Source organism: Mizuhopecten yessoensis, unplaced genomic scaffold (genome assembly GCF_002113885.1).
Source record: "Mizuhopecten yessoensis strain PY_sf001 unplaced genomic scaffold, ASM211388v2 scaffold2597, whole genome shotgun sequence".
Lineage (NCBI taxonomy): Eukaryota > Metazoa > Mollusca > Bivalvia > Pectinida > Pectinidae > Mizuhopecten > Mizuhopecten yessoensis.
The window spans coordinates 504,001-517,022 of NW_018404625.1; the positions used below are offsets into that span (position 1 = coordinate 504,001).

Sequence of the window (13,022 nt, forward strand, 5' to 3'; positions counted from 1 at the left end):
AGAAACAGCTGGTCAATATTTACTTTATGACATCATTTCAATTCACACGTCACAATGCTCTCTACTAAAAGCAGTAATTTTCTTCTGACAATGTGTAATGACTCAATAATCATTAAGTACATGCTATAACTATTAAGGACTTTTATTTCGATGAAGATGAGGTTATATGAACCTAAAAAACATTAACTTCGACTTCGTCTACGTCAATATGAATTTCTCTGGTTCATACAACCACGTGTTTCTCCTCAACAAAAGTCAAAAGTCTATAATTAATTAAGACTCCCAGTGTTTAAAATCTACATGCTTCAGATATACGTGCGGAAGTTTATGCTCAATTTTCGTAAATAAACCTCTCTAATAAACGCATTATTAAAATTGTTATCTGTAATTTATTTAAGGGTTGGTTGTCATATTTTTGACGTTTATTGGCGTGTAAACTACATCGGGCTTGCGATATATTGAATGATGCGCGTTAGCGCACCATGTTAATTATATCGCAAACGCGCACCATTCAATATATCGCAAGCCCGATGTAGTTTACACGCCAATAAACGTCAAAAATATGAAAACCAATCCTTATATTTATATTCCAAACCAACAATTTTAGTTGTGCAATGTTGCGAGTATTGTCAATTGCTATTTTAAAACTCTTATACACACCGACTGGGTCAGCGGTAAATTGTTCGGAACAGCCGGGTAGTGTCGCATTCCACAGTCGTTGTCAAGGGCAACCAGGCCGACAAAAACAATAAACAAGAAATTTCCACAGTAATCACATAAATTTAATAATAGATTTTTTAAAATTTAAATGCATATATGTCAATTACCAATTTGTATACTAACATGTGACCATTTTAATATATGTTGTGGTCATTTAGCGATTTAACTGTCATACAATAACAATTTAAGACACAAAACAGCGGAACATCGCCACTTGGCGGTAATTAGGTCAGTGTATCACTACACTGACCTAATCCCCGTTGTAGTTCATTGGAAAATATGTTACAATGGGACCAGTAGAGTTATCTAGGCACTATGCAGTGCAAATGTAAATATTAAACAATATGGAAAAATATACAACCAACTTAAATTGTTCGCATTAAAGCGCTGCAACGTGTCAAGACCGTCTGGGCCCTTTGTCAAGCTATAACTAAGTGTGTGATCTTAAAACTTTGCATACCTTGACAAAGGGACGAGTCGGTCTTAAAACGTTGCGACACGTAAAGAAAAATATCATATTTCCAAACTGATGATTTTCATTGATCATATCTCCAATCATATAAGAGTTCGAAAATAACGATAACCATGCCAATGTATACATGAATGACAATAAGACCGATTCAAAAATGAATAAGATGATAAATGTTAATTTGTTTTAAAACTGACATTTAAATGGCGCAGCATAAAGAACGTTCATCACTAAAAACTCTTTCTTTTTCTTTAAATACACTGCTATTACAACCACTTTCACAACAATTCATTAACGCTAAAGAACTGATTTTGTTCTTGTGTCTAACAAGAGGTCAGACCTGTTTCTTTTCTACCTGAAACACTGAAACCCACCTCCTCTCATTCATCCACTTTCATGCAAAGATGAATGACCTAACATGTTTGTCAAAATCCGCTCAGCCGTTCTACACTGGTAGAATTTGGTAGGAAATCATGACTCCGTGCGAACAAAGGAAACCGCGCTCAGGAATCGCTTACTTGGACAGCCAAAAAAGCAATTTAGAATTGTGAAATAATCCATTTAAGAAAACCAATATTAAAAGTCAAATTTTCTTGGAAAAACGCCGTTTAAGGAAAACATGAATTGTGAATATTTGAAATAAAACCACCGTTTATAGAATCACACCTTGTGGGACTTTTGTGAAAACTGATAAAGATTCAATTTACAGAATATTAGCAACAGTGTTCTGAGTGAAAAACCAAATAACGGGGCTAGACCGGGATTCGAACCCTGGACTTCAGATTTGTTTACTATCGCTCTAACCGTTTGAGCTACCTTGTCAATGGAAGTGTCCTTGCCCAACTGTGCTACATTTACATCCAAAACGAAATTAGGTGGAGGTTATTATATTTACATATATAACCACAGTTGGACAAGGATCCTTAAGCCGTCACTGACAACATTACGAGGGGCAGTATTTTATCACATACATGTATCTCTATCGTCGGCTCTATTTGTGTCCCTCAGTGCATTGGAAACCGAGATTATTTGATAATACATATATATATATAAATAAGTTTCGCTTGTAAAGGACAACAGTCTATTGTATAACACTTACAAATGTAGTATTGTTAATAGTTTGGATATACGACAAGAAGCTCATTGTTCATAAGACAAAATCACTAGAGTATATTGTGGCTGGCCTTTCTGGTCTTAAGGTTAGATTAAACCTATCGGATAGTTCACAGAATTCAGTTGGATAATTTTCTTGTTTAAGGATCCTTGCTTCAATGTATTGTGGTTGTTCTAATATGCAGTAATCTCACTTAAAACCTCCGTTTCGATATAAACGAAGCAAATTTCCGTCTACCAGGTAGCTCGATCGGTTAGAGCGATGATATAGCAGTCCGAAGTAAACAAGGTTCGAACCCGGATCTAGTCCCGCGGTTGTTCGTTTTTTCACTTAGAACACTGTTGTTGATTATATTTTATTTCATCTTTATCATTTCTAAGTCCCGCAAGGTTGATTTTCCTTCAGAAATGTTTTTTTTATGTATTAAAGCTAAACTCATGTCGGGAAAAATAGATTCCAATACTTAGTTACAGTTTCTGGCAGTAGTACACAGTTTGGAAACTGTTAACTTGAATGTAGAACTAGATGTTGCGTCTATATTACTTACATGTACACGCGGCATAATTTGGAAAACTCATACACGGAACAACAGGAAAATATACGACTTTAAACTTTAAACATATGTTATTAACCAGAATTGGAAAATAGGATTTGGCACAAGTTATTACAACTTATGAAGCCATCTCCTTACAACAATAATCAAAAACAACAGATGATGATATAGATTGTCAATTACAATTCATAGTAGTATGAAGCGATTTTTAAAGAAACACATACACATACAAAAAAAGCATATTTTAACGTCAAGTTCATAATGGAAACATGTTAAAATCTTCCACTGGATCTAATAAAAGTTTGCACTTGTTTGAATACATCACAATTTGTATCCAAAGCCAGATTTTCATTTCCAAACAGTAATAATATTAACGTTAAATGTACATGTAAATGATTTATATGATTAAAAAGTACAGTACGAGCATTTGTATAAGGTTGACATTCAAAGAAGAAGTGATAGGCAATTTCGCAATGGTAGTCACAATTTACACAATTGGAGTCTTGGACTAAGTTTGCACGGTAAAGAAGAAAAATATACGAAAAACTGCCTCGCTCTTGTATTGAAAAATATATGAATAAATAACGTAACGAATTATTTAACGATAACGATATATACACTTATGGACTCAAGAGCTGTTACCAACACGGGCATTTCCAAACAGCGTTTAGTTAAAAAAGTCAATGAGCGAACATTTCTATACGCCAGAATATCAACTTTCACAGTATCTTTCTGTAGTGACATGACACATCAATGCATACCCCGATCCGCAAACTCTTTCTAAAACAATAACTCTAACTCTTTTAAAGATAAACCAATCACAAACAAACATTCTTATGTACAAAACATACTGTACGAGTACTTATTTTAGCGGAATCAAAGTTTAGCGTATCATACAATTTTAGCTAAGAGCTCATAGCATTGATAAATTGGCGCGCTTACAGTATATGCAACGTCATCCTGAAAATTTGTAATGATATATTGTAGGGAAAGGGCTTAATATAAGTTGTTAAACGTATGTCCAACTCCCATTGCATAGAAATTACAATAAAATATGTTTAGAACAATGAAAAAGCAATATGCAATAGACAACTGATTACAAAAACGTTAATTTGCGCAAACATAAATTAGCGCAAGGTTTTAAGTGTGACAAAAGCAAAAATTAAACATACCGCTTAAGTTTGTACTTTTACAATATTTTATAAAGTTCAGATCCACTTACAATACGATCGTTACATTACAACATATGAAAAACATCTTTGGTCGATTAATAATAATAATAACTAGATTTGATCAAGATCAAAACACGGGATTTCCAACAAGAAAATGATCAAAGATATGTTCCCGGACTGACGACCGCTTTTAAACGTTTTCCTTCGCTTCCCTTTGCCTCCCTTCTCTGACAAACCTATTTTGTAGGTTTCACTTGTTTATTGACATGCATCATGATGCATTGACCTTAAAACTGTATAAATCTCTTTATTAGGATACATTCTTTTAATGTGGTGTAAAAATAATTTTGGAGTATTTTGACATTTTCATTTTTTTGATCATTTGACCCCTGTGACCTTGAACAAAGGTCAAGGTCAATGAGCTGAACTCTGCTTGTAGCCAATCATACATGCTGTTGATGTGCCAAATACCTACTCTTTATGTTTCATAGTAACTGTGGAGAATAGTTTTAAGTGCAATATTTTGAAAATTTTGACGGGAAAATGAACATTTTTCAAAGTGGCATATCTTCGTCATTTTTGATGTTAAACAATTAAGCAACTTTTGATATTTTCATTTTTAACTTATATTTGACCTCATAGCGATACCTTGAACTTGACATATTCTCTGATAACATGTCATGGACAAAAGTTAGCCCCGACCATGATTTACAAGAACTGTTAAGCGTTCATGCAGTACAACGAACGTATTTATGGTTGTTCGAAAAACTTTTTAAAAAAACTCTATTTATAGATCTTAGACCTTGACCTTTGAATTAATGATTTTCTTTTTTGTTCGAATGTCATGGGATCGTTTTCCTTTGTCACATACTGAAATATGAACGAAACATCTTTGTTCGTTCTTGAAAAAAAAGTGTTAGCAAGATTTCTGGAAATAACAATAATAAGATAATAAGAAAAAACATAACAATAACAATAGGGATTTCCATCCGAAATGGAAATCCCTAATCATAAGAATAATACTATAGGTCACAGTACGAGACCGTAATACAATATTAAAAATCAGTAAAGAACTTTGAACAACATACAGCTGATAAAATACTTGACCAGATTATGTTCGATAGCAAATGCAAAATTATCAAGTTTAATGCCTCACATTCTACTGTGAATCATATTATTTTCTCGGAAGACAAATCTTCCGTGAATATTACTAATATAAACAATTACTATCTATATTGATAGAACTTCCTATGCAACTCAAAATTCAGGTATTCGTGAATAAAACATACAAGAATGATTTTCGAAATAATATACACACTAAAACAAAGTAAAAATAGTGGTCTATTACGCCATAGAAATTTACCATATTATCATTTAACTATTGCATACATGTTACCGGGCTATAAAGCAACGCTAACGACCCGGTTGGTTCGATTTCGTGGTCCTTTTATTATAGGGCTTAACCCGAGCAAAAAAAAACCTGCATAATTGGGCAAGGGTTTTAGTGCCATTCCCATTCTCACTTTTCCAACACGGCAAAATATAAGCGGTTAATGTCCTAACTGGATTCCAGCACACGTGCCCACCTGATTCTATCCAGGTACATGCATTCCCTAGCCTACCCTGATCTTAGCACACCTCTTATTTCGATTGGACAGTCACAGACCAATCAAATGTCATTCTGTCTGTCAGGTGTCATAACAAGTACAGTGTTCACAGGTACAGGTAACACACGAACATTAAGGATGCATTCTCCTTCATGTCCATGGTAATATCATATTGGTACACCAGTAGAAGTATTTAAACAATATATATACATTTAATCAATATAAGCACACACTTTACATGTACATAACACATGATTACTATCAAAATCTCATACTGTCACATACATACATTGTATTATTTTCAATTTAAGGTAAATAGCACCCATGCATGAACAAAAACCGCAAAAAAGAGTTCTACTCGGTGTTTGGTCTAACTTAGAGTTATCTTCCGTAATATAAAAGAAAAAGTAATCAAACTGAATTTCTCACTGACAAAAAGTCAAAATGTCGAAGTCTTGTGTCAGTGTCAGAGGAAACTGACCTTTAAAGTTTTGTATCATTTAATACTCATTTGTATTTGTATAGACCCTTAAACTGGACTCTCGTTTTGGTGCTCATCATTTATTCCTTGATTGCAAAATGTATATAGTGCATGTTTAGCAGTGTAGAGTTCGACTCCTGCAGAGTTCTGGGTGTTATTTTGTCATTGTCGTTTCGAAATATTCGAATTTCAAAGAACTTTAATCCTGAAAAATGCATCATTTCTTTTTACGGAATAGCCTTTGTTGAAAAGAACAAACAAATATTTTATAATATGACAGTGGTGATTATATAGTTAAAAATGTTGGTACCCTTCAACTTAAAGATGTAACAAAAACCAGTTAGTGCTGACAGTTTCTTATGGAATTCGTATCATGCAAATTACAATACTGCAGCTTTAGGCTCCATAAAAGGGGGTTTGAGGAAGGGAGATCACTCCATGGCTCTGTCATCGAGGGGTTACGTCACGGTAGGGAGGTAGGGATATTTAAATCTTTTGTTTTTGGGCTACAAAGATGGGTGTAGGTATTGTATATGCATACTAAAGTTATGGTAATTATTACTGAAATGAAATTTGAATATTAGCCCTTGCGTTAAATATTAATAGAAGTCATTACCTATAAAATTGTTTCAAAACATGCATACAAATAATTACAGGTGATATCGATCGTAAATATTGATATATAAAAAAATCGTTTCCTCTAGAAGATGCATTCCATTCGAGGACGAATTTACAAAGACATACAGAGAAATGATACGTATCGAACAAAGCAATTGACTGCCCGGAAGTTATATACAGTTATGTTCGGCTAAATGGTTTTAATATCCTAACATAATTCATCCTGTTTCAGATCTCATAATTTCAATATAAGCAGTCTTGCAGACAATGTACATCATATATATACCACCGCATTGTAAACCAAATTTCTCCGGGAAAAAAACACACATAAATCCTCTGTGGGCTTTCACGTGAGTCATAAAAAGTGACGAATACAGGTTGGAAAACGTGTTTCATAATTGTTTACAATGTTTATATTCAAAGCAAAACATACAAAGAGGTTCTAACATTTAAAAAACAAATCGAGGACACGCTAATAAATACTATTAATACAAATGCAAGCTAAAATTGTAAAGTATAAACTCTTTTAATTTGTTTGAGCAAATAATATCAAAGCCTATTATCTCAAACGTTATGTTAGCTAAAAGAAAAGTTATCGTATATTGATAAAAAAAAATGCTTCAAGGTACGAATGCTACAATACAAATAAGAAAATAGGGTTTTCCACATGCCGATGCATGGTCTAAAATGAACACATTGTCAAAAAACCGCCTAGAAACAATGTACCGATGATAGAATAACGAGGAATGCCTAGTTTCATATTAATACACGTTATAGAATTTATCATTAACATCATCACCGAACTATACACATAAATGGTGCTTCAACCGATGTTGGATTGAAAATGAAGGCGTCCTCTCGGAACTTACTTCGTATATTAAGTACTGACCAAAGCTGGATTGAAGATGGAAGCGTCCTCACTGAACTTACTACGTATATGATGTAATGACGGACACTCGATTGAAAATGAAGGCGTCCTCTCGGAACTTACTTCGTATACTAAGTACTGACCAAAGCTGGATTGAAGATGGAAGCGTCCTCACTGAACTTACTACGTATATGATGTAATGACGGACACTCGATTGAAAATAAAGGCGTCCTTACTGAGCTTACTACGTTTATGATGTACTGACGGTTACTGGATTGAAAATGAATGCCTCCTCACTGAACTTACTACGTATATGATGTACTGACGGGTACTGGATTGAAGATGGGAGCGTCCTCACTGAACTTACTACGTATATGATGTAATGACGGATACTGGAGTGAAAATGAATGCCTCCTCACTGAACTTACTACGTATATGATGTACTGACGGATACTGGAGTGAAAATGAAGGCGTCCTCACTGAACTTACTACGTATATGATGTAATGACGGATACTGGAGTGAAAATGAAGGCGTCTTCACTGAACTTACTACGTATATGATGTACTGACGGATATTGAATTGAAAATGAAGGCGTCTTCACTGAACTTACTACGTATATGATGTACTGACGGATACTGGATTGAAGATGGGGGCGTCCTCACTGAACTTACTACGTATATGATGTACTGACCAAAGCTGGATTAACGATTGTGGCGTCCTCACAGAACTCACTACGTATATGATGTACTGACCAAAGCTGGATTAAAGATTGTGGCGTCCTCACTGAACTTACTACGTATATGATGTACTGACCGATGCTGGATTTAAAATGAAGGCACCCTCACTGAACTTACTACGTATATGATGTACTGACGGATACTGGATTGAAGATGGGGGCGTCTTCACTGAACTTACTACGTATATGATGTACTGACGGATTCTGGATTGAAGATGGGGGCTTCCTCACTGAACTTACCACGTATATGATGTACTGACCACAGCTTGATTAAAGATTGTGGCGTCCTCACTGAACTTACTACGTATATGATGTACTGACCGATGCTGGATTGTAAATGAAGGCACCCTCACTGAACCACATGTATCCACGATTCTTGAATAAAGATGAAGGTGTCCTCACTGACCTATCCACCTAAATGATGCACATATACCAATCGATTTTGAATGAAGACGAATGCGCCCTCACAGAACAACAGAACAACACGTGCTGATACTAGGTTGAAGATGAATATTAAGAAACTGTAACAGTCCAGTCCACGCACTGGTCCTTGCATAGTGGTTAACAAATCCTACACTCGACACTAGCACCATTGCACACGCACTGATGCTTAAAAGAAGATGACGATCAGCCAAGGAGCCATCAATTTCCTTGAATACGTACTCTAAACAGCAGTTTTGATTTTGTATCATGGCACACAGGGAGCTAAGTACCTATTACTGGACTTGCTTTAGTTTTGTTTATCCCATTAGAAGGCTTAATATTGACGAATCAATATACATACTGTCACAGTGGAAGAAATGCCCCCAGTACCAAAGTTATGAATATTAATGCTTAGCATTTAATGCCATACACAGTGGTGGGAATATGCATCCCTCGGGCGTCTGAACTATAACGATCTTTCATTCTTTTCACAAAAGTAAAAAATTGCCTTGAAAATGCTAGGTTTTTCTCTCTGTCCATCATTGAATATTTTTATATTTCAGTTCAGTGTCAAACTGTCTGTTTTTAAGAATCATAATTCAAAGCATTACATTTGATTTTTATGTTTGTTCTACTCTACCGCTGTTTCTAAAATTAAACCTCTTGAATTAAATCCGATTCCAACTTTGCTTTAGATGCCAGACCAAAAACAGACAAATGCCATCTTACACCGTTTCCCAAAAACGTGTATATGAAAACGTTTTCCAAAAACGCATATATGAAAACATATTTTATGGCGTACTTTTTGAACGCATAAGAAATGGTTTCCGCTCTGGAGTCGCCTCCCCAACATCCGTTTCACTGTCTGTATCTTTAATGTCGTCAACACCGTTCTCCTCTTCTTGGAAAAAATTGACTTGTAAACTCCTTTGAGGTCTAAAGAAAAATAACTTCAATATGAATATGTTCGTTAAGTCATAAGGATCACCACCTCCACCAAGCGTTAACAATTGGAAGTAAGTTCCGTTGCTGCGTCGTCTCCATGCCATCTATGGAAAGTACAATAAGACTATATACTTAAATATAAATGCATACGTTCCATCGAAAGACAAAAGCTCGAAGCCGGTGTGTTTGACAGTATTGTAAAAAGCAAGCTTACGTTATGGAGGTACATTGTATGAACTTGAATGATCATAACAATGAACCAAGAAATAATGTGTGAATGTTTCATATGAAATAATCAGTGATTGAGCATGCCTGCGGAAAATGGTCGCCTTTTATGTGAAGCACAATCAATGCAAAAACCATCGTATTATTGGTTTGAAATTCGATTTGAATCCATCCGAATATTTTGCCACATTCACTCAATAGCAGCATGAACTATCGCATATGAATATAATCCATTCGGAAAAAATTCAGGTCCCTCAGTCATACTAGGAAACTAATTATGATGTGAAATTAGATTCAAACGATGACGGAAATTCCCAAAGTGTTTTTCGATTGGCGGTTGTCACCAAAACGAAGAAAGGAACCATAGAAGACGCGACCTTTTTCTCGCAGAACATGGTTGTTCCACCATTTCGCTTCAAAGTTTGTTTTAAAAAAGTCAATGACACAGAAGAAACCATCTTATATGGTTAAAATCAATTGGTATTTTTAACGTAAAAAAATTACGTATATTCATCGATTACATGTATGGTATTTTCAAAATTATGCATGACACAAGAGAAATCTACTAGTAATACGGTTAAAATAATTTGTTTTCAAATATAAGGACTACAATGTATCATCTATTTCTATCCTTAATTAAGTTGAATAATTTTTGCCTACTGTATCATTCATCAAATTCTATAGGTGCTAACAAGTATGCGTTCTACGTTAATCTTGCAAGCGGTGAATTATATAGCAAATTAAAAAATGTTATAAAGTATGCTATGTTAAATACTTCATCTGATGACTTACGACAAATTCATATATGTTTCGATATTTGAAACGGCATTATGTATCTCAAAAGAATTGAAACAAAAGGGGAGGACGAAAAAACCCTTAATTATATATGAATTAAAAAAAGAAAAAAAAAGAGAACAATAAAAGAGTAATGCTTGTATTATTAGAACCGTGAACTTTCAAGGTTAAGGTTATCCTCGGGGACTAAAATAACCCATCAGAATATGCTACCACCTTGCATCTTGAAAAATGAATTGAACATAGATTGCACCTTTAAAATTTGGTAATAGATACAGTTTTTCGGAATGAACTATACACTATACAGTACAATACAGTGGTAACTAATATGAACCGGTAAGCATGCTACACATTCATACATGAGAAAGTATAAGAAGATGGAGTTCCGCTTAACGTCAGCAATACCCTATAGCGGAACATTTCCGCGAAGATGATATTTTCGCGATTTCGCGGGTCAATAACATGACGGCGAAAATATAATCTGCAGAATAATATGACAAGCAAAATAGCCTCCATAACTGTAATGTCCTCATGAAATAGCGCGCATGTGGTTGTGACGATTCATATACATAACGAGTAACGATGTTTGAAAATAAGTGATATCACAAATCTAATAAATTTGTTGATGATTTGCTTACTAAATTCAAAGAAACATAAGAAAAAAAACAGCAAGTCCTGCAAACTAGGTGTAGAGTTAATGATAGAATATTGATAAAAGTTTAAGACTTAGTTTGGAACCAACATTTGTATCTTTTTTAAGTCGAATCACTATCTATTTTAATGCTATTAAGACCAACCCTAGTTTGAAAGTTCACACGCCGAATTCTGCTCTATTACAGCAAAATTATTAGCTCTAACACATAAAACACGCAGAACATTCATAGCTCTAATCACACTCTACCTTACATAAAACACGCAGAACATTGATAACTATAATCACACTCTACCCTACATAAAACACGCAGAACATTGATAACGCTAATCACACTCTACCGTACATAAAACACGCAGAACATTGATAACTTTAATCACACTCTGCCTTACATAAAACACGCAGAACACTGATACCTCTAATCACACTCTACCGTACATCAAACACGCAGAACGCTGATAACTCTAATCGCACTCTACCTTACATAAAACACGCAGAATATTAATGACTATAATCACACTCTACCTTACATAAACCACGCAGAACATTGATAACTTTAATCACACTCTGCCTTACATAAAACACGCAGAACACTGATACTCTAATCACACTCTACCGTACATCAAACACGCAGAACGCTGATAACTCTAATCGCACTCTACCTTACATAAAACACGCAGAATATTAATGACTATAATCACACTCTACCTTACATAAAAAACGCAGAACATTGATAACTATAATCACGCGCTACCTTACATAAAACACGCAGAACATTCATAGCTCTAATCGCACTCTACCTTACATAAAACACGCAGAGCATTGATAACACTAATCACACTCTACCTTACATAAAACACGCAGATCATTGATAACTCTAATCACACTCTACATTACATAAAACACGCAGAACATTCATAGCTCTAATCACACTCTACCTTACATAAAACACGAAGAACATTGATAACTCTAATCACACCCTACCTTACATAAAACACGCAGAACATTCATAGCTCTAATCACACTCTACCTTACATAAAAGACGCAGAACATTAATGACTATAATCACACTCTACCTTACCTAAAACACGCAGAACATTGATAACTTTAATCACCCTCTACCTTACATAAAACACGCAGAACATTCATAGCTCTAATCGCACTCTACCTTACATAAAACACGCAGAATATTAATGACTATAATCACACTCTACCTTACCTAAAACACGCAGAACATTGATAACTTTAATCACCCTCTACCTTACATAAAACACGCAGAACACTGATACCTCTAATCACACTCTACCGTACATCAAACACGCAGAACACTGATAACTCTAATCACACTCTACCTTGCATAAAACACGCAGAACATGGATACCTCTAATCACACTCTACCTTACATAAAACACGCAGAACATTCATAGCTCTAATCACACTCTACCTTACATAAAACACAATGAACACAATGTACAGGCAGATATGTACACTAACAGTTTCAGGTGTAAAATTTCTGAAAAGTGTTGAAATAGAAGTTCAACTATATAGTGCGTTCCGGGCAGATATGGCGCGTGCCTGGCGGATATGGCGCGTGCCGGGCGGATATGGCGCGTGCCGGGCGGATATGCGTTGGTCCAGGATAT

At 35.1% G+C, this 13,022-nt stretch overlaps 1 protein-coding gene across 3 annotated transcripts in view; it reads right to left on the reverse strand.

Moving 5' to 3' along the window:
* Positions 1-2,042: 2,042 nt before the first annotated feature.
* LOC110446158 overlaps positions 2,043-13,022 on the reverse strand; it is a 35,945-nt gene continuing 24,965 nt past the window's right edge. For 2 of the 3 annotated variants that reach the window (XM_021491159.1, XM_021491160.1), the window contains one exon: positions 2,043-9,698. In XM_021491159.1, the coding sequence (XP_021346834.1) occupies positions 9,554-9,698 (145 nt within the window). In that variant the 3' untranslated portion in view covers positions 2,043-9,553. Of the gene's footprint in view, positions 9,812-13,022 lie in introns of all 3 variants that reach the window. The other variant, XM_021491161.1, reaches the window with a different exon arrangement.